General features: G+C 32.8%; 1 protein-coding gene across 2 annotated transcripts in view; it reads left to right on the forward strand.

Moving 5' to 3' along the window:
* Nucleotides 1-23,598, forward strand: part of Zdhhc8 (zinc finger DHHC-type containing 8) — a 129,990-nt gene extending 106,392 nt beyond the window's left edge. For both annotated transcript variants that reach the window (XM_075364973.1, XM_075364974.1), the window contains one exon: nt 22,937-23,598. In XM_075364973.1, coding sequence (XP_075221088.1) covers nt 22,937-23,561 — 625 coding nt within the window. In that variant the 3' untranslated portion in view covers nt 23,562-23,598. The remainder of the gene's footprint in view (nt 1-22,936) is intronic.
* The last annotated feature ends 619 nt before the right edge of the window (nt 23,599-24,217 follow it).

The following is a 24,217-nucleotide window of genomic DNA, read 5'->3' on the forward strand; positions in this document are numbered from 1 at the left end:
CTCATAACCGTTCATCAAAGCAGTCATGATCACTTCAAGTTCCTTTAACTCTTTCTCAACTACCTCACGTAAGGTCTATTTTACTGGTCCTACTGAAGAAACCCTCTAACACGTGCAATGCTGTCGCATAATGTTCATCAAAAGTTCTTAAAAGAGTACTGGAGCTCCCAGCACCCCCAATAGCCCTCTGAAAATCTTGGACCACATAGTTCTTATTCTCACAAGCAGGTACCATTGATGGTCCTGCCCTCAGCCCCTCATCACCAGACAGTGACGAAGAATCATTGTGCTGAACCTCAGATACCATGTCACCAGAAGGTTTTACCTGCCTGGTCTTACCCCTGTCAGATATCTTGTTGGTATTAAAAAAAAAATAAATAAATAAACAGATAAATCAATCAAGTATAATAAACATAAACAAACCAGAGTCACCAAAGAGCTAGTGACAGGCTAGCAACAAATCAACAAACAAAATGTTTGCCTAGCAACAGATATCTGAAACAAAATATTAAACAAAGGAATAAAACAACACAAATAGAGTATAATATAGCACAAGCCCAGTTCCATTAAGGGTGGTTAAGCAAAACAACCACTTACTAACTAACCTAATGACTAGGATAGCCTATAGGCTTCCCACCAGTCAAAAATCTTTAATTATTTAAAAAATCCTAGTCACACACTAAATTATTAGCACAAAACACAAATCCAACCCATGCAAAAAAACATCCCATAAGAATGAATGGCGTAAATTGTAAAAGTTGTAAATAAAATACAAATTCCATGGAGCCTACAAAACCATACCTAACATGTTGGTGTCGCATGTAGAATTTGCAGAAAGATTTCTGAATACCAGATCCCAGTGGCATACACAATTCATTTAAAAAATAATGTACAACAGGATTGTTTCAAATGAAAAACAAAATAAGGCCATCTTCTGTTAAAACTATAATCAGAACTATAATTTAAAAAATAGTAACAAGTATAAACTATAATGGCACAAGTAAATTTGTACACTTTTCTGTTAAGTAAAATTATAATAATTTTCATCTCAAAATTACTTTTTCTGTTTCTTTTTAAAATAAATAATAACATTATCAAGTATAGTATTTTTTAATTCCCCAAAATTTTTGGGAATTTATAATCAAACTAAAACAAAATTTAACTTCTAATGCATTAACACTTATGGTATAAACTAAGTTCTGACAGACTTGCGTAATATTTTCTGGCATTGTTAGTAATAATAAAAAAAATCACTTTGATTAATTTATAAGATATTCTGTAAATCTCCAATTATCTGATATAGGTTCCTGATTTGAGGTGTATTGGTAGGCTGCATTTCCTTGTTAATATAATGAATGTACTTGTATCACACTACATCCATGAACTGTTAAGCCAGATGGGTCATTTAGAAAAGAAAAATGGGGCTATCCAAGACTCACCGTGCCTGGAAGGACTCTGGAGGAAATGATTGATATTAACCAATTAGTGGTTTTGGAAACATCCCTAACTTTCTTGTCATTTTCAAGTCAAATGACAAGGCCGGATCGGGCTGTCACCCAACCTCATATTTCTAGTAAAACAAAAGTTAAACTTCTCGATGATGCCAACAGATGTGGCCATAGAGTGATTCTTGTCACTTTACGTACAGACAAGACACTGTACAATAACTGCTCGGCTCCACACTGGCATTTCAAGAAGGCTGAATGGGATAAGTTGCAAATGTGCATGGATGCGGTTCTTTCTGAGGCACTGATATTTGACTCCCCTGAAAAAAGTATCGACATAATTAATAAAGCCTTACTAGACTGTGCACAACAGTCCATACCCGTGGACAGGTGAAAAAATTCAAACATTTCTGGAACTCCATATTATCCAATCTGAAGTAAAAATGAGACAGCAGCCGCAACACAGCCGAAAGAACCAAAACACCTGAGCACTACAGGTCACTTAGGAAACACCAAGCTGAGCGTGATGCTGAAATAAAAAAAGTCAAGCACTCTGCTTTCCGGGATTTTATTGCTACATTGGATTTCAGGAAGAATAGTACCCAAGCTCAAATATCCCGGCTTAACAACGACAACCCTCCAATGCCGCAGCAACCCTTGCAATGTGCCAATCAATTTTTTTTTGACCCAGTAGATATAACCACCTTATGCAAGCACTATGTGAATCTGAGCCGTGACCATGGTGATTTAGCTATCACCAGGACACTGACCAAATGTCCATTGACCTCATGCTTGGACAAGAGAACTCAAGAGCTGTCTGGTGCTCCGTTTACTGTTGCTGAGCTGGAGAGTACTCTCTTGGAGACAAAAAAAAGAAGTCTGCAGTCTGCAATTGATGGTATTTTCTCCAAGCTTTTAATTCACATTGGCAATATTGCTAAGAAAACAGTTCTAGCTGCCATAAATTTAACATGGAAAAGGCATGTGCCACAACAATGGAGAAAGGCCGAAATTATTCCTATACTGAAAAAAGGCAAAGAATTCAATAAGCCAGAGAGTTATCGACCAATATCGATGAGTGCTTTGTGTAAAGTGGCGGAAAGGATGATTGCAAACTGTCTAAATCAGTTGGTTGAAGCACAAAAACTCATTGACGATGCGCAGGAGGGATTCTGCAAGCGCTGCAGCACAATGAGTCATGTAAACAATTTTACACAACATGTTAAGGACAGATTACGCAGGAAAATGTTAACATTGGTGGACCTGAAGGCCACTTATGACACTGTCTGGCGGCCCACACTCATGCATAAACTTGCTGGACAGGGAATTTCTGGAAACCTTTTTAGGTGGGTAAAGTTGTTCTTGTCCCAAAGACAGGAACGAGATTTTGCATTCAACAGCAAGGACTAGCCCAGGGAGCCATCTTGAGCTATTCGCTATTTAATATCATGATAAATGATATCCTGGATGCAGTCTGATGAGCAATTCACCATTGTGCGAATCACAAGGGGTACGCTTGATGTTGTACTGGTGTCGGGATACTTCCAGCGTGGATGGAGTATTGATGACTTGCTGGCAAAGTTGGGCAGGATTCTGGATAGTCTCCCAGGCATCAGAGTGCTGGTCACTGGACACTAATGCCAAGTTTCCCACTTAGAGTTCACCACTCATTGACCCAAGAGGTGCTGGTCTTGAACAGTTCATTGAAGCCAGGAACCTCTACTTGATTAACAACGCAGAACAATCGCCAACTTTCTCTTCTGAACTGGGATAAAGTTACATCGACGGCACTTTGGTGACAGGCGACTTACTACGAAGTACAAGTAGTTGGACTGTCTGGCCTAAGGCCAGTGTGAGCGCTCATAAGCTTATAACCTATGAGATCGTTTATGGAGGCAGTCTAAGAGCTCCAGATTCGGGTCGCTATAACCTAAGGTGCCTGGATCAGGACAGGTTGCGGCGCGAGTGCGCAGCTGCCTTGCAGGGATTGGAATGGCACATGGAGCACAAGGAGGAGGTGGAATTGATGGCTGAACACGGCTGGGCCATCAAGACTGGCTGCGATAGGGTCCGATGGCGGCCTTGGCCAATGGATGGATCCTTAGGTAGTGGCCAGTTTGCTGATCTGAGAGTGCCTGGAGCCATCCTGATCGCTGCTTCTGGGGATCCGTCTGTTAAACACAGGCGGAAACCCAGGAAAAAGTGGTGGTACTCTCACTTTAGCATTCGGCCCCTTAACAGGGATTATCGTTGATGATGTGCGTGCTGAGGGTCTGTAGATCTACCAGTGCACTCGTAATGAGTATATTAGTGCCATCAAGGAAGCCAGACTCAAGTTATGGAAAGACTCCATACACAAGTTGCAGTGCAACCCTGGCAGCTCGCAAAATCATATTAACAGCCAAAGCCATTGCACATGCTGTCCAGTGTTCGATGCGGGTTTGGTGGTTGTGACCACACTTTAACATCTGTGGCGAGTTTCCAGGCATTCCTGGATATTCTGTTTCCAGATGCTTCAGAGGGTGAAACAGAGGTCGGTGTTAGGGCAGGGACTATGCCCTTCCCTGGTGTACGGGCTGTGGATCCTGTTGATATAGACTGAGTTGTTTCGTGAATGGCACTGAAAAAGGCACCAGGGATTGAACAACTTGACCTGGATATATCATTCCATCTGCTGCCTGTCATAAGAGAGCCACTTGGCAGGCTGTTCTCGGGGTGCCTAAGCTGGGGCTGCTTCCTGACTTGTTAAAAAGTGGCTTTGGTGAGGGTGCTCTTTAGGAAAGGATCCTAGTGAGGTCGGTAGTTATTGATCCATCAGCCTCTTGCCAGTAATGGGCAAGTTGCTAGAAAGGCTGGTTGTGGAACGGCTTTGGGAAAGCATTGAGGTGAACTGCTTTCTAAATCGAGGCCAGTATGGCTTCATGAAAGGGATTGGGACCGAGGATTACATCTTAAATGCTCTTGCTGAGGTGGGACGTGCCAAAAATATGTTTTGGAAATTTTTATAGACATAGAGGCAGCATTTCCTTCCTTGTGTTGGAGTTCTGTTCTCTAGAGTTGGAACGCCGCAATGTTCCCGTAGCCCTGCAGGCCGTGGTACGTGACTATTTGTCTAACCGTACGGCTCTGTTTAAGGATGTGGACCTAGTTGTGGAAAAATCCGTTAACAGGGGAAGCTTGCAGGGTTCAAATCTCAGTCGCCTGCTGTGGAACCTGGTATTCAACAGATTTCTGGGATTGACATTTCCAGAATGGGTCATAGCCCAGGCTTTCGACAATCACTGTCTCCGTTTAGTTCATAGTAATTCACAACCACAGGAAGATAGACCGCAAGCGGCCTTGTCAACTGAGGACGGCTGGATGGACATTCAAAATTTAAACATTTCTGTGGCCAAGACCACAGATGCTTCTCAAGGGTGCAGACAAATTATCGTACAGTCGTAACCCCCATATGAAATATAAAGACTGTGTAATCAGCTGAGTTAGTGTTCATAAGTACCTAGGTGTTTTGTTTGATGTAAAGTTACTGTTTAGCATCCACATTAGGCAAGTAGTGGTGGATGCTGTCTCATTGATGCACAAACTTCAGAGGATTGCTCGGTAAGACTATGGGTTGTTAGGCTGTCAAATGTTCGTGGGGTACTGAGGTGTCTTTGAAAGCATGACCTCTTACGTTGCGCATAGGTTGGATATGAATAGAGCACTGGTTCAAAATTTAAGGAGTGCCCAGCGCAGAGCCTTAATTGTATGCCCTGGTGTTTTTAAAACAACCTCCTACGAGGCTACCACCATATTGGGAAAGTCTCTCCCAATCGATTTAATGGTGAAACTTCGAGCAGCCATGTGGAGATTGTGAAGAGACTGGGAGGCCGAGGTATTAGGGATGTGGTTTCGAGCCGGGCCATTATTGGTGTGGAATGGTGATCACAATCCACTGGATCTAAATTTTCTTCAGTTGCCCATCTCCCACCTACGAAAAGGCTGCAAAGCCTCTCGATGGAAGCATGGCAGCTGGAATGTGACACCATGGCTAAGTGAAGATCCTTGTATAAATTTATACATAGGATTTGGAGGGGGTGGTATGCCTCAAGCTCATTTTTAAGCACAACGGGTGTTTGGGTGCTCACCAACCACGCTAACTTGTACCAATATCTGTTTCGGTTCCACCTGGCAGCTGATGAGCTGTGCGTCTGTGGGGAAGTCCATTCAAATGAACACCTGATGTTTGACTGCCCTGCTCTTGAGGGGACCAGTGACCGGGTCACCCTAGAACTTAGAGGTCAAGGAGAAAATTGGCCACTCACAAGCGGAGAGTCAATGTGGCTCTCGCCACATTGTCGAATTGGGGGAGTTCCTAGAGGCGGTTGCTTTGTTCAACCGGCATCGATAGTTTACTTAAGGGAAAGATTCTTATTGCATTGCTGTGGGAAGCTAACCCTGGGTATGGCTGACCACCAGCCAATTATTATGGTTCCAAGCACTATAAAATGGTGGACCGATACTTGCTGGCCTTCAGCGACCTAGGTGTGGCAGTGAATTGCTGCATAGACGAAATAAATTTTATTATGGATGTCATATATATTTTTAGTAGTTGACGGGGTGCGCCTACCCATTTTAGTAAATATATGACAAGTGAGCGGTTGGGACACGTAAGCCAGTGGTGTATGGCACTGCGCTTAGTCCGCTCATGTTGTAAGATAATCTCTAGGATCTATTTAGGACACTGGTCGCTAAACTGTTTCGAGGCTCAGTAGTTGTTTGTGGCACAGACATTCAGTCTTATGCTTTAGGGCAACCGAATGGGGTGGTGGTGGTGGGGGAAATGCCAAGCAAACCAAAATCCTGGATGCAGTAAGAAGCATGCCTGGCGTCCAGGTACTCCTTTATGCAGACAACCTACTTTTCTGGGGAACCAGTGGAGCCATCTCTTCGCTTGATATCTGTTTAAACGAGGCTTTGATAAAACTAGAACAATGGGCGAGGCAAACGTGATTACAGTGAATACATCAAAAACCACCTTTCAGATTTTCTCTCTGTCAACAAAAATACCACCTATCCACCTCCAATACAGTGGAATAGCACTGGAAGAAAGCAATGTATTCAAGATTGTAGGTGTTCAACTAGACAGAGATTTAACGTGGAAGCCCCATGTGGACCACTGCGTGGAAAAGGTGGTAAAAAAAACCCGCCTATTAAGAAGACTGACAGCCACAGGATGGGGTGTAAATCAGGATGCTCTCAAGACTGCCTACAAGTCATACATAAGACCTATGCTAGTATACAAGAGCAAAGTGATGGTCACAGCACACTAAGCAAGCCCAACCTCGTTCAGAATGTGGCCTTAAGGATAATCACAGACAATGTTACCCCTATTGCAGCCATGGAGGCACAGACTAGTAGGCACAGGCTAGTTTCTCCTTTGAAAGCAATGTTTTTGGTTGACTCCCAAGCCGTTATACATAATCTATCGTGCAACACCCAAACGTACTGCCGGAGGACAGATGAGTGTAGAAGACTAGAAAGCCTGGGAAATCGCAGGTGGACACTGATGTTTCAGTGGATACCCAGTCATGTCAAGATACATGAAATGATGAGGCCGATAAACTGGCCAAGTTAGGAACAACTCTACCCCTACCTAGTTGCCCTGCGTTCTTGCGTTCATCCAGGGCACTGGTCATTGTGGTGGTCGGTAGATGGAATGAACAGCACCTCTCTGAGACGGCTGCTAGTAGGAGATGGGAGACTTTAGTCACTGACGGTCCTATCAATTCCGGCCTACCACTTGGCCTACCACTGCGGTCAGTGTAGCTGCCTTCCAAAAAACTGGCCATGACTACCTTGCTTCTCAACTTCACCAGATCCATGTGCTGCCATCTCCTGAATGTCTGCTGTATGGTTGTGAGACAATGGATGCTGATCACCTGAGAAATTTTTCGGTCCTGGACCACACCCAACTGGATGAGAGCCCGGAGTTCACAGAAGCCCATCTTTATTGGTAAGCACACGCCTAATCGCTCAACAGCCAAGGACGGGCATTGGCTAGTAAGTAAGTAGAAAGGAAAAATTGAATGATGGCCAGGGATAGTATCAAGGAGCCATTAGCATTAAAATATTATTACTTTGTCCAGGACTTCACTATTAGCCTCCAACATTAGAAGAATAGCACATAACTGTTCTACTGACACAAGAAATAATAAAATCACTTGTGCAGAATTCACTTAAACACAATTAAAATAAGGGTTTTAAAAAAAAATACTAATTAGATATTCTGTACTGATAAATAAACATGTTTTTTCAAGTCTATTTTGAAAGAACAACATATAGAATTCCAACCAAGTAGAGTTTGTTCAGAAATTCATTGTGCACTAAGTTTGTATATAAAGGAATGTGTTCCATGAAAGTCATTTCATTTCATTTTATTTTTTTTCAATATACTTATACTATAAAATTTTGGAGATGTATGCTCCATGTTACAGTTTGAAGACGTGATTCATGTGATGTCTTGTTCTATAAACCCAGAGTTGAAATTACGTACAGTTTGTTTGTAAGACTTCTGTATGATCAAAGTAGGAATGTGACTTGGACTTTATGTAAGTCGTAATATAGGTCCTGTCCCCCCCCCCTCCCTTGAAGAGACTTAAAAATGATCAGTTATTTTTAATTTATGCTCACTTCTTTCGATCACTTCACAGAAGCAAAGATAAACTACGCTTGGTTCTGACAAAATGATACGGTTCCACTGCACCTGACAGAACAAAGATATTCATGCAGTATATTTTTTAAAATATTAGCTCAGCTTGAAGTCTTTTAGCTCCTTTGATCAGAGGATTTGGGTTTTCTACATTTATTTCTACAGCAATCAGAAGACAGAGGATATTATAACTTACCATGCAGGCTGGAACAAATGAATCCTCAGATAACTACATGGACAAGAAACGTTTTATGAAATCAACTGATTAAAGTGTTTTTAAACAAACTCACGTTCAGGACTATACATCAATCTTGGAAGCTCTGTATACTACAGCTAGAAGTAGCGTATGAAGAACGATGACAATTGCAAAACAAATTAAAGAACAGACAACCCAAGAATGTGTAAAATTCATTAGCTTAGCTTAATAAAAACTATACAGCAAAATAATATTTCTTGATCATAGTGGGTTTTTTTTGGGGTGGGGGGGTAATTTTTTTATATTTATTGTAAATTATTCTGTTAATTATAAATCACAATAATCTGTATAGTAAAAAAATTTAGTTTTTCGTCAATTACTCTGTAACTAATTTAGTTATGGACTTTTTGTTGGGAGTCTTAAAACTCATTACATCAGGCCATAGATAAGCAGCATGCACCTATTGTGCTCATTCAGTTATGAGAGGAGTTTTAAGGAAACATAGCTTTTCTCATACTCAAAGCCTTAACTAAATGGCATTGAAATAAAGGTATCTCAGCAACTAATTAAAATACAGAATTCGTATGGTTTTTAAAATACTCACCACATTAAGCGCCATCAAATGAGCCCACACAGACTAATCACTCAATTCCTAAAAACGTTTTGAAGGAACATACACATTCCTTTAAAAAAAAAACACTCAAATTGCCATATCTCAGTAACTAAGATACAAAATTCATTTGGGGTTTAAAACACTCACCATGTCATTTTCTTTTAAACAAAGATAATTTCCTATAACATTTGTACATTTGTTAACATTTTGTACGACCATCAGCAAGGCACAAGGACAAACTCCAGATTGACTAGGAATCTATCTACTTGAACTGGTTTTTAGCCACGGACAATTGTATGTTGCCCTATTATATGCAAAATCTTTTAAAAATGTGAAAGTGGAGATGAAACCTAAGGGTTGACGCATAGGTAATGTCTTGAAGGAAGTCTTATGAACCACAAAGTAAGTTATGTATTATAACTTCCGTTAATTTATATACTGATGCTGTGGAGCAGCATGGGTCCCATAGTTATTATTAGTCTATAAAATAAAGTACAAGTGCGCGGTGACTTTCTGAGAAACTTAATAATAATATTTTTAATGAAAAACATTTCTAACGAAATAGAGATAAATTAAAAAACTTTCTGTTACAAATTCTATTTATTTATTTTCTTATTTATATTTTTTAATCAGTATAGTTTTTGTTTGTCATAATTTTTTTTATTGCTGTAACGAAATAGCTTTGAGGCTGTGAGCTTTTTAATTTTTTTTTAAATTTATTTATTAAAAGTTATTTTGTTTGTTACTGCTGCCATCACTTACAAAAATATGTTGCTACTTGCACGCATTTGTGCATACCACTTATAGTTTTATTTTACATGAAGGCTGTGTGTGTGTGTGTGTGTGTGTGTGTGTGTGTGTGTGTGTGTGTGTGTGTGTGTGTGTGTGTGTGTGTGTGTGTGTGTGTGTGTGTGTGTGTGTGTGTGTGTGTGTGTGTGTGTGTGTGTGTGTGTGTGTGTGTGTGTGTGTGTGTGTGTGTGTGTGTGTGTGTGTGTGTGTGTGTGTGTGTGTGTGTGTGTGTGTGTGTGTGTGTGTGTGTGTGTGTGTGTGTGTGTGTGTGTGTGTGTGTGTGTGTGTGTGTGTGTGTGTGTGTGTGTGTGTGTGTTGAAACAATAAAAGACATTTCTCCTTTTTAATTTATTTTTTTTAAATATATTAAATTTAATGTCAGATTATTTTTATTTTTGTATAAAATAAACTAATCTAAGTCTTTAAGTATGGCTTGTTTTTAAACTTCTTTAAAAAATTAATTAGTTAAAAAAAAAGTACAACCCATTTTTATTATCTATCACAAGTAACTGTTTATAACATGCAAATTCATCAGCATTACTTGGCATCCATATTAATATCCATTATGGATATTTTTTAAATGCACTCTACTAATTTATTGATGATTTTAATAAAATTATTAAATTGTTTTAGTTTACCTCATTTTATTAATGTGACACAGATTGATATTTAATATACATCTTCAGTTTATTAGTAGAAACATTTAATCTAAAATATACTTATAAACTGGTCAAGTATGTTTCATTTCATAACAATGTGTTAGTTGAGACAGAAGTTTATACACACCAAATAAAAAAAAACTTTTTCTTGTTTTCACCAACAAATGCAGTATTAAATCTGTTTATCTTTTTCTACTTGTTTATTTTTCTTAGAATGTACACATATTCTTTATTAATAATATAGTAATGGTAATAGCAGCGACTTAACTCATTCTTTTTATCAAATATTTGTATTTTTTTACATAACCACTTCCTTAAGAATTATTGAACTTTCCTGAAAAAATTATTTCAAAATTAACATTGTTTCCTTATCACCTTTAAAATAAGTTGTAATACAAAATGTGCGACTTTAAGACATTAAATAAACAATATCTTGCATATTCAATTCTAGTTCTTACCTCCCAGAAAGTATGTTTATTCTGACTTAATACACTTAACCTTTTTGAATTTTTAAAAATTTATGAGTTGTTTCAGAATGACATTCTTGTAATATTATCACATATGAAAAGATAATAGGATAAAAGTGATTAACACTATTCATATTTATTTATTTTTTTAATATTTTGATGCAGTTCTGTATTACTTTCTGGTCTTTTTGTACCAGTTTTTTTATCTCAATACACATACTACAATCTAAATTATCTATTTCATTCAATCTTTATCTTCTTTTACAACGTTTACTCCCTTAACTTCCTTCTACAAACAGATGAACTTATCTGTGTAGTGTAATTCGTCTAGTTTGTATTTTATAAGTATTCTGCCAGAGAATTAATTCTTTATCATTCCTTTGTTGCTGATATAATTTGGTTGTTTGATTCAGTAAACCCAATTAATAGGTATCGGTTGTTCTGATTTTGAAGATCAGATCCAAAATTTGAATCTGGCTTATATCTTTGTGGTGATCAGTCCAGTAGATTGAAAGTAAGCATATTTTAATTATTTCATTGATAAATAACTCTTTCATATACCGCTTCTAAGAGTTGTAGTTACATTTACTGCAGTACCAATTATTTATTGCCTATTCTGTTTCTTGTTAATTGACTCTTACTCTGTTGACTTGATATTTGTCATTTCATTCCTTGTAAAAAAAAAAAAAATGCAATTGGTTGCTTAAAGGAGGAGGGTGAGTAGTATATTTTTTATCATTATTATCTGTTGTTCTTCTATTCATCTTCTTTTGTTTAATTTATCTGAGATTTGTTGTATTTTTTAATCTAAACTTGCTCACAGTTTTGTCTATAATCTGTATAGAATATAATTTTAGATTAATGATAGGCGAGAGATTAATTATTGTATTTTCATATTCCACAGTAAGTGACAGCCTATGGAAAATTGCAATTTTCGTAGTGATGGTTGAGTTAGAACAGTATTTAAGTTAGTTATCGACTACAAAAGAAATCATTAACTTTTTGAAACCTAAACCCTAAACAAAGTAAACGCTGAAAGAAAATCTTGGCATTTTTTCCTTTTTTTTTTTTTTAAGAAAGTATTGCATTTCACTGCTTTAGAATTACAAGACATAACCAAAAGAAAAAACTTGTTACAATTTAATTATTAAAATTAATATGATTGTTTACTTTTAAATAAAGTTACATTTCTAATAATAACTCTAAAATCCAATAAAAAAAGGGTTAATTCTTTTCTTTACATTAGTTATTTTTAAATTCCTTAGTGGTTGTTATTAAGAGTAAAACTCATTTTTTAATATGAAAAATTCAGTTATTGCTTGTATAAAAAATGTAATTTCCAAAAAAGTATAGTTTATTATATACTATCAGAAAACTGAATGAGCTGTAATGTTTCACCTACTATTTAGAACGTAAAAAAAATTATGAAAATAAATCTACGATTAGACTACTGAAGTTTGTGATTCAAACTTCATTGTTATAGCTAACAAACAATAAAAATTATTATTCAAACACTTTGAGTCTAAACAATTTTTTAGATCGTAAATTCATATTTTTGTATGGTATATATGCAGAGGGATTCAGGAGGAAAGATAAATTATTTAGGAATTGATTCCAGAGCTTTAAATAAAGAGAAAATTCATACAAACATATGTCTGAAAACACTTTGTTATAAAGTTACGGCTAGTGAAAAATTTCACTCGGATTTTAGTTTCCCAGGTGAAATGGGGTCATACTGAAATTTTTAAGGTGTTATATAAAGAGTAAACTTGATGGTTTCTTCTGTTTTCTTGACTGAAAAATCTAATATAACTGATCCCAAAACTATATCTCCTGTAGTTTTCGTGAAATCCAACATAAAATAGAAACATTTGTGATGAAAAACATGTTTTTAGATTTAAAGTACAACAGCATTGTTAAATGACTAATATAAGCATAAATTTTGAGAGAATTTAATTCTGAGAAAATTGATTTAGTAAACTCTACAAAAAACATCAAAAAAATCACTGTTTATTATTAAAAAAAATCTGATGTGGACATAACATGACTTCCTTGTATGCTTACTAAATTTCATATACACATTTTTTTTTTTTAAATTAAAAGTAAATAAAATTTTATTTCATTAATAAATTCTGATATTTTTCATATTTTTTTAATTATTATTGAATTTTTATCGTACATTTTTTTTACAATCTGAGGTTAATAATTATTAATAAATCATGGAAACTGCAGAAGATACAGTTCTAGGACCTGTTTTAATGATTATTTCAAGTCAAAAAACATAAGAAACCATCAAGTTCACCCTCTTATAATAATCCCTTAAAAATTCCAGTATGACCTCATTTCACTAGTGGAACTGAAATCCAGGCAAAATGTTTCACTAGCCATAACTCAATAACAAAAGTATTTTCAGTTAATTTTCATTATTTCAAGCTCTAGAATCAGTTTCCAAATTATTTTCGTTTCCTTCTGAATCATTCTGAGCAAAAATCCATTCTACAACAATACATTCAAAGAAAAAGATTATATCCAATAACCATCAAAATATTTGATATAATTTACTAAATTTGGCAGATTCCATTTCAAATCAAATTAGTCAATGAACAGATGTTATTAGCCAAATAACCCCCTATAGTTTTAAGTATTATAATGTTGTAAAAAGCAGTTGAATTTTGCTCTAGGTTCAGTGAAAAAACATTGTCTGTTGTATTTAAAGTCAGGCTCAGATTTCAAATATTAATTATAATATAAAATTTGCAATAAAAAGAAAGGGTGGCAAAGTAGCGCTACTATTCAGGTAATAATAAAAATTAAAAGAGTTACAGCCAAAAAAAAAAAACAAAAAAGAGAGCCTATTTTTTACAGGTAGAGAATAAATTTTAATAAACATATTTCTAAGAATATTCATATATAGGTTAATCTTAACAAATTTCCCTAGGTAAAATGTTAGTTAGATTCTATAAATCTAACACCCCCTTCAGTAAACATTAAAGTAAGAAAAAGAAAGTTTTGAAAAACCTTTTTGCATTTTAAATCCAGGGTTTATCATTTTTTTTTAATTGTTGTAGAGATTTCTTGATAGTTGTATACTTGTGTATGAAATATAAACTTTCAAACATTTTTGAAAAATATTTACAACAAAGGTAGGTAGAGCATAAGAACAAAATACATATATTTCAATTCTAAAAGAGTGATTGATTTTTTGAAGAAAGTGTTTTTTAAATTATTTATCTATGCATTGTAGGTTGTAGGTAACAAATTTTCTTTCATAAAAATTTTCTCTAGAAAGCTTCAGAATAAATTGAAATTGGTTTTGTCCCGACATCCCCCTTAACAAATTTTGAAAAAAGATTAATATGATCCATGCCCCTTGTGTAGAAGAATTTGAGCCAAATTTGAAGAAAATCAGTTTGGTCAATCCTGAGATAAGGCCAAATGTAGTGCAACACGTAAATACAAGGTATGTTCAAAAAGTAACAAGAATTTTGAAATTTCATAGGTTGTATTAGTCAGATTCTTGGAATTTTTTTGTTGTATTGGTAAACATGTCTGAAAAGTATCTGTACATTTTTAGCCATATTGAATGTTTAGTCTGTTGTCAGCTGTCAAAAGTATAACACGTGTTTTGGTATGATCAGTGATTTTTTATTTGCATAAATAATGGGTTAGAGAATTTGTATTAAATTTGCTATAAAAATGGAGTAAAGTGTAGCAATGTTTTAAAAATGTTAAATATTGCTTTTGGTGAGTCTGCTATGAGTAAAGCAAGGGTTTATGAGTGGTATAAGCGTTTCCAAGAAGGTTGTGAAGATGATGAACACCCCGGGCACCCCAGCACATCAACAACCGATGAAAACATGAAAAAAGTGAAAGAAAGGTTTATTTATGATCGCCAAATCACAATCAAAGAAGTCGCTGATGATGTTGGGATATCAATTGGCCCATGCCATGAAATTTTTTTGGGTATGAAACGTATAACAGCAAAATTTGTTCCAAAATTGTTGAATTTCAAACAAAAATGGCAGCAAATGGAAGTTGCTCTGGAGTCACTAAATGAAGTCAACAACAATGCAGAACTACTGAAACATGTCATAACAAGTAATGAAACATGGGTTTATGGATATGATGTTGAAACTAAGACTCAAACATCCCAGTGGAGGCATTTTGGATCACCAAAACCAAGAAAAGTTCAAGAAGTACAGTCGAATGTGAAGGTGAACAACACAGAGAAGGCTCACTGTGTTGTTCGATTTTAACGGCATACTGCATCATGAGTTCTTGCCACAAGGTCAAACAATCAATAAGAAGTATTACCTACAAGTTCAATGTCATTTGCATGAAGCAATCTGAAAAAATGCCCGAATTTGTGGCGAAACAATTCCATGGCTTTTGAACCACCATAATGCACCTGCTCACACTGCATTGCTTGTTCATCAATGTTCAGCTAAAAACAACATTGTAATGATACCTCAGCTGCCATATTCACCAGACATAGCCCCGTGTGACTTTTTTCTACTCCCAGAAATAAAGAAAACTTTAAAGGGCTGTTGTTCTACCAGCATAGATGAGATTAAAAGAAAATAGCTGAAGGAGCTAAACACTATTCCATATATCGAGTTCCAGAAGTGTCTCGGGGATTGGAAAAAGCGCTGGTATTAGTTTATAATATATAATGGGGACTATTTTGAAGGGGATAACATTAATGTAGACAAATAAAATTCTTTCCAAAAAACAAAAATTCTTGTTACTTTTTGAACACACCTCGTATACATTAATATATATGGTTTTTTTTTGTCCAGATGTACTAGTTGGACCCTAAAACAGAAAGATTTGGAAAAACCTGACATCCCATTTTTGACGTGATTACTATACTTTCCACTTTAATGTAGCTATTTTAGCTATATTCATCAGGAAAGTAAAGTTACATTCCTCCTCCTAACTGACCAAGTACAAATAAGATATGCAGTAAAATAAATGATTATTCCTTTGTCACCTAATATAATGTGGAATTTTCAATTCTTGCTGCTTCTAGAATAAAAAGTAATTATTTGGTCAAGCTTGGATGTTGATTGCATGCAAATTAATCTAAACACAGTTGTTATTTAATAAAAAGTTACTTTATTTAGAAAAAATGATACCTGTACAATTTGTGAAAATCTAGTAATTAATATTTCCTCTTTTATTCTTAATAAAGGAGGAAGTTGTGTTACAACCTTTTCCTTCAGAATCTTAAAATATCTATCACTTTTCAAATGTACCATCTACCGGAAGTAATGAATAATTCCTTCAAATGTGAAACAACCCCAAAACATTTTTTCTGGGGATTTTTAACTGATTATTGGATATGAGTCAGTGATGCATTTTCATCAGATGCTTTTCTAACATATGGAACCCTTTGCCCTTGAACATAAAAATGTAATTTGTCAGAAAAACATAGCATTTTTCCAGTCTTCTAGTTAGCACATTCTTTGGCCCACAAGAACCTTTTTTTTTGTGTTTAAAGTTGCTTTTTAGCTGACCAATAAGCTTTCTGCCCAGCTGCAAGAAATTGGCGTCTAAGTATTGCTTCCACTGTTGTTTTGTTGGAACAAAGTTGTTCCACTGGCTACTAATTTTCAATTTAAGTCCACAGCAGATAATTTTGAATCAAGTTTACTTTTTCTCACCATTCCTGTGTTAGGAGTAGTTTTTCTTTTATGGCTATATATGTCTTTCCTTTTAGTTTCTTTAAATTCTTTTAAAATAGCACTCACTGTCTCTAGTCCAACACCACACTCAGAAGTTATTTGTTGTGTCATACTGTTATACTCAGAAAGAGAAACAATTTTTGAACACTTTCTTGGAGTTATGTCCATTAATATATATTCAAGATGGACAGAACAAAAAATATGAAAGTATGATTTTATAATAAAAAAAAAAAAGAAATAAACTTTCTCAAATCATTAATTATAACATGAAAATAGCTAAATTCTACCAATAATAACTTAATATTACACAGACAACTTAAAAAATGGGTTTGGTCAAGTAGGTGTAGCCAGCCACAACATAGAAATAAACAAAAATTTCTTGTGTTCAGATTAATTTGCACGCCACTATAAATCATTCCAGTACACATCATGCAATTTTTATTCAATTTCTTAAACAATTTTTTTTTCTTACGAATAGTTACATCCAAGTGCATGATTTTTTTATGTTATTTTATATATTATGTGTACGTTAATGATGAATGTCGTGTTATATTTATCGTTTTTGAAATAAATTTGATATATAAATCTTATTTATTACCTATATTTATTTTAGCTGCATAATGTATTTGTTTATTCTGTTTTAATGTTTTGTTAAATTCATTTCAATCAACTATTGCAGCTCCATGTTAGCTTTGATTTTTTTTTTTAATTAAATTTATAATATTGTATTAATAAAAAAATAATAGAATATAATAATGATATTTATTATTAATAATATTGCACATTCTTGTAAAAATATTGTTTTCATCATAAATTAGATGCCTAATTGTAAAAAAATCACTAGGTTTAATTTCTTTGCATGTCTAGTTATATTGTTTTGCATCGTTAACATATTTATTTGCTTTTTTTTATTATTATTTTAATTTATTTATTTATGTTCTGTGTAACTAAATCTGTCTTCTTTTTAAAGAAAATTTCTGATGATATTTTATAATAGACTTCAATAATTTTGTAATGGAATTTTATTTTTTCCTAACTCATCAATTTTTGTTATTTATTTTTATTTTTTTTAAGTCAAAGTTCTTCTGCTGCTTTCTTGTTCTGCTGCTTTTATATGGTAATTATCCATAATGATAGGGTTTTTTGTTTCATATTTAGGTATACTCTGCAAATTCTTTTTTTTTAAAAATATTTGTTGATTATTTTTATTTACTATTATATAATATTCTATTGAGTCTCTGTTCTTTTTTTCTGATATTTTAACAAGAGGCCGGGATGATGCTGTTTCTAATGTCTTCCAAAACATTTAATATACATAAGGTAAACATATTATAAAATATAAAAAATTACTTAATTTTTTTTTGTTTTTTGTTGTTTTTTTCCATTTATATATAAAACCTAATTTTCTTCATTAATTAATATTCATCCTAATTGATTAAAAATTATTAAATTTATTGCTTTTAATGCTGGTCAGTAGTTTTCTGTTTTTCTTTGTCTATGCTTTAATTTTAGTTTATTTTTATATTTATTTATTTCATTTATAAGAATTCATTTTACAGGCTGCAACAGAATATTATTATTACATTTACTTTTAAAACATCAATGTTTATTATTATTTTAGTTTAGATGCTTTAGTTTAAACATGTTTTTATTATATAAGATCTTGTAAATATTTATTTGATCATCGTTAATTCATTATTAATGACTATTTTTTTTTTTTTATTTCTTTTTATATACAAAAAAAAATTGATAGAAAAATTTTCCTGTTGGTTATTGTATTCTAAAGTGTTAATCTTGATTAATGTGTTGTATTTTATTTTTTTATATATTTAAAATTTAGTTTGTTTTTTTTTTATTATTATCTTTTATCCGGTCAACCCTCAATTTATTAGTATTATTAAATTTTGTTGTAAATTTTCAGTTGTTTTGGTTGCTGTGATCATTAATATATTTCATTTTTTGCACAAAACATTACCTAATATGCCTATGGTAGAGACAGTTATAATAAATAAATAACTGCAATGTTATATACAAACTTATTGTTATGATTTAAAAACATACGCGCTGTAAAAAACCATTAATATAATGATGTGGAAATAACTTAACATGTTTGTAATACCGCGGTTGTAAGCATTAGCTGCACACAAAAATATGTATACTTTACAATAATTGAAATAAATTTTAACTTTAGTATAATAAAAAATACATTTTAATTGTTAAAATTGTAAGCAAGATTATTCATCAACATTCAATAAACTCTCTAGTGATTCAACAGTTATATAATTTTTACTATTACTCCTTTGGAATTGTTACCTTAACTTTCTCTAGTATTAGTTAGAAAATGTTCACAGAATTCACCAATACATTCCTAAGATCAGTTTATCTTAAGCTCTCAATATGTTCATTAATTTATTAATGTGGTACTTACCATGTGAAACATTTATTTCCACATAACCAATATGTTGGCACAAAATAATTATCACCAGGGACATAATAATTGTTACGTACAAATTGACTTTGTAAGGTTTGCAAAGATTAGATTTTATAAAAAATTAAACGCTCAGCTTTACCTGCTTGTAAGGCTTTATAATTCACCTGTAAGTTTTACTTTTTCTGCAAGCAGGCAGAAAAAGTAAAACCTCTTCTGTTCTTTGACAGAAGAGGGTCATCAGCCCGCTTAGCTCTTATTAGAAAACCATTTATTTACCTTGCTAGAAATGCTGGCATAAAGCCATCGGTTGAACAAGGGAGATTTTTCTTAACCCAAATTCTCAAGGTATTTATCTGAGTAAAGGATAAACTATACAGAAAGGAGAAGGAAATAAGTGGTCAGTCAACCGACAACAGTTGATTACATTTACGTAAACGGTTCGATTAGTTTATTGTAACAGAATTATTGCATTAGTGAATTTTCTGGTAGTAAGAGCTACAACATAAGAAAATTATTAGTGAAACATTGAAGTATAAGGAGAATAGAACTTGTAGTCCACTGTTCATTATCTGTGTGTATGCACCTGTATCATGCTACTAAATGTGTTGCTCGTAACTGTAAATGTGCAGTACGTCTACTTTGTTTATAGAACAGTGTCATAACGTTGGATTTGGCTTGTTTTCTTCTGCTCATTCATTTAATATGCCTATTGTTTTATCTCTTTTTCTCTTTACAAAAATTGTAAGCTGTTATTGTTTTCCATACCTAACTTATAAAAACATTAACAAACTATATAACACCTATATTTATAATTTTCTATCAATAAAATCATGGTCTTATTGTTGTTTATATATATATATATATTTATATATATATATATATATATATATATATATTAAATCTTTTGTATCATTTATTGACATTTTAAAATTTGCCAGATTAACCTCAATTTTCATTCATATAGGTAAGTTTTGATCTCATCAAATTAAGGTAAATAGCTTCTTCCCGTAGAACAATTTAAAGTTGTTCATTGCTCAGAAATTCAGCTGACTTTTTTTTTCAATTTGATTACAACATGAAAGATTTTATTTTGCAGTCGCCAATAACAGTGGACTGTTTGTTATACAGTCTTATTCTACTTTGGATTGATACACTTTTGAAATATTCATAATCTAAGCAGAATCCTACTTAAAGTATTAAATCCTATGAACCAAAAGTTAATCTATAAAAACCAAAAAAATAATAATAATAATAATAATAATGAAACTGGAGGGTTGATTGAATAAAAGGCAGGTACACATTTTATATATAGGAAGTATTATATACTAGTGTATATTACAAATTTTTGGTATATTAAAAAAAATCACAAATTATTGTTTTATTTGAATTAGAAACCTGTTGAAATAACCTCTTGTAAATAAAAAAAAATATTTTCTTAAAAAAGTTAACAGAATTGTTAATAATATAGTATTCATTTGATGTTGTATTTGTAATTTTAGCTATTTTGAAAAAAATAAATACATGTTAGTATTGTATTGATAATACTTCTTTATTTTATTCTGAAATGTTGTAGGTAGAAATCCTGAACTGTTTTTTTTAGATATTAAAATACTGTATACTAGTTTTATGCACAGTGAGTTAGTATACTAAATATTATTGGTTAATTTAAGGGTATTTTTAAGTCTAAATTACAACAACAAGTCATACATACAACAACAATTAACAGCAAGTTATAATATATAACAAGAATACTGACAGAAAAATATTTTTTATTGTATTGGATAAAATGAATTATTAGAGGACGTATATAATTATGAAACTAAATTTTGTGTTCTTGAAAAAGAAAAGAAATAGCTCTGATAAAAATTGTCATGTTTAAAACATGTACACTAACTGAAAAGTTGATACTTACATTCTTAATCCAGTAAGAGGAAAAATTAAAATTACACTTCAGAAGGAGGGGATAAAGGGGGATAGAGGTGCCAGAGTGAGTTATGCAATATGATTGGTTTTATTCCATATTTACTGACTACTAATGTAGCAGTACTTCTGTAAATATTACATTAGATTACATAGTTACCCTGCATCAAATAAGCATCTGGAAAATCTTAATTTTTAATTTATAAATTTGGTAGGTGTCCGTGCATTAGTGGTAGTCTTTCTTAAATTTCTACGAATGCGTAGATTCTTCAACAGATTTTTGGAAATTATTTATTTCTATTCGTATACGTGATTTATGTTAGCTCTTGTCAAATTAACTGACACACAGATATATCTGTTTCTGTTCATAATACATTGATACATTGTCTGATAATAATTCTTTATATCGCTGTCTTCATAGACGTGTGTTTTAATTTGTGAATAACTATACTTTTCTTGGAGTTAATAGAATTTTTTTTTTTAAACATAACATCAAATCATATTTGGCATTTATGGAATTTCTTGTATGACTGAGGAACTGAAGTAAAAAATTGGGAGTGAATTTTGTAAGGATAGACGACCATGTATTCATAGATTTTATTTTTTCAGAATTTCAAGCCCGCCTATACAAAATTGTTGGTAAATATCTCAAGTATACAAAACATACCAGATCCTTATCAAAGATGAAAATGTAAATGAAAAAAAGAGATCTTTACATTTTTCAATTAGTATAATAAGTGAAAGGACAAATTAATTTTTAATCATATGATTACTGTATAAAACAAAGATTAGTTATAAAACTATTTAAAGTAAACACGTCATTGGGACAGCAAACCCGTGAAAACAAAAAAATAGTCAAGCTAACTCAACAAAGGGAAAAGATAAGGCATCTGTTTTCTAGGACAGAAAGGCCTGTTACTATTTCATGTGTGATGGAATAATAAATTTTATAGGCTTACTTTGAATACAATCAGCTCTTTATACAATACAAAATAAATAACATGGATTTACTGTGAAACATGAATGTTTTGTTTAATGTTAGTGCTTCTCCTTTCAATGTCATTAATGCTTTTTGATTAATTGACTATCCACCATACATCTTCATTTCTTTTAGAGTTACTTTAATTGTTTCTTTCCTAAATTAAAAGGATTTTTAAATATCTTTCATTTCAGAAGTGATTATAAGGTCGAAAAAGCTGTCATGATAGATTTCTATAATGATGACTTAGCACAATTAATTACACTATTTGTGATGCGTTTAAATTGAAAAGGTGTCTTTGTAGAAAAATAAAGAAATTCTTGTACCAAATAAATGTTTTAAATATAATTAAATTATTAATTTTTAAAATTTATTCTAGCTAAATATTCTTTACTTTGTGGAGCTCTCTTGTATAGTATTGTGGTAGAATTTTGCAGTCGTACAGCTAGATTGCCTTCAGTTAATTTTATTGAATATCAACTGAGCTACAGGTCTGAAATAGTATTAACAGAGTATAGAGTTAAAATTGGCCATAGATGAACTGAAAACTACTTCCTGTTCAGATATAGATTGGCTGTTTCACTGATGTTTAAAATATTAACTGAAATGATTGCTTGAAGCCCATTCTTTTTTTTACTACTTGACTATGTCGACTCAGAAAGTAGTTGTTTCAGCAAAGGTCTGCTAGCACTGCTGTATAAGATATAAGAGGTATCAGACAATTGAAATGACAAAACAGGAAACATAAAATTTAGTGAAGGATCTAAAGTATTGTATTCAGTATAATTTATCTTGTAAATTTCTGGAGTTTAGGTATTCTATATTTGGTACAGCATATTATGTGTAATTGTTTAGCACTTGTTATACGTCTCTGTTTTGATAAACACTAAACATGTAGTAGTAGGATACTTAATTTATTTTCAGTGACAAATATGTTTTATTTTTTTTATTTAGTAGAGCTAATACGGTGCTGCATTTATTATTTTTCATATGTATGTTGTTATTTTTTATATAATTTTTTTATTTGAATATAATAGATAATATTAACTGTTGTAACAGGTCAAATCCAGGAACGCCGACGCAACCACGGAGACCTGACTTTATTGGAGTTTCTGGAAATACAGGGCAGCAACCGAATACTCAAACATATTTTGAGTTTCCGGGTTCACAGGTGCGAAATAGTAATTCAGGTGGTCCAGAAGGTAGCCCTCAACGTCGTTTCTTATCTGAGGGTGAGTTATTAAGGGGTGGGGATTTACCTCCAGCGTACCCTCGCACAAATAATACTGTTGATAATATTAGAGAACTAGCAGGCTCACCACAACGAGGTGTTTATATGTGGAAAGACACATCTCCTAATACTTATTGTAGGCCAGGTTATGACCATTACCGTTCGAATCCAACAAGCCCGACACAACGCGGTGTATATTATCCGGCGCTTAGAGGTGGTGTACCCGTATTCCCACCACCACAATCACCACAGGTGAAAAGAAAAAACTTAGTTACACCTCCAACACCATCGTGTGATAATCGACGGAGACCTATGTCATTTGTTCGTGCATTAGAAATGTCAGACTCAATGGAAATGTCGACAAGTAACGGACAAGAAACTCAACGGCGTGGTACGACTCCAACACCTGACCGTGCTAGTGTGTATGATATGAATTATGAAATATCTGTATAGCTTGGAGATATATAAATATGTACAGTATAGACTGATATTTAAAAAAAAAAACTGTAAGAGATATATATATATATATATATATATATATATATATATATACACTTATATATTAAAGAAGAACACTTTTTATTAAATGTATTTTATTTGTTAGTATAAAAGATTACAAAGATTTAAAAAAATATATATATATCCATGACTGATACATTATATGTATAATTGTATGTATCGTATATATGTAAGTACGTTAATTAACGGTTTCATGTAAAATATAATTTTTGCATAATAATTAATATCTATTGTATTCATAAATTGCAGTGCAAAATAAGTTTAAAAAAAAGAAAAATATATTTCTGTCTAGTTTTTATATGCGTAATTAGTAAATGAAAAAATAATATATATTGTATATAAATAAATCAATTTTGAACAATAATAAAACGTGTGCATAATTTAAATACATATAGCATGTATATGACTAATTTGTTTTATTTTAATTATTGTTAGTAATAATTTTTCAGGTTTTTATTTTCTACAAACTCTAAATATTTGAAAATATACAACATAGATAATATCTAGACACAGACACATAAATACATAATTATACATTGTGCATAAATTTATGTTTTTCAAAGTAGTTGAATAGTTAAATTCATTCACTG

Source organism: Lycorma delicatula, chromosome 4 (assembly GCF_047948215.1).
Source record: "Lycorma delicatula isolate Av1 chromosome 4, ASM4794821v1, whole genome shotgun sequence".
Taxonomy (NCBI): domain Eukaryota; kingdom Metazoa; phylum Arthropoda; class Insecta; order Hemiptera; family Fulgoridae; genus Lycorma; species Lycorma delicatula.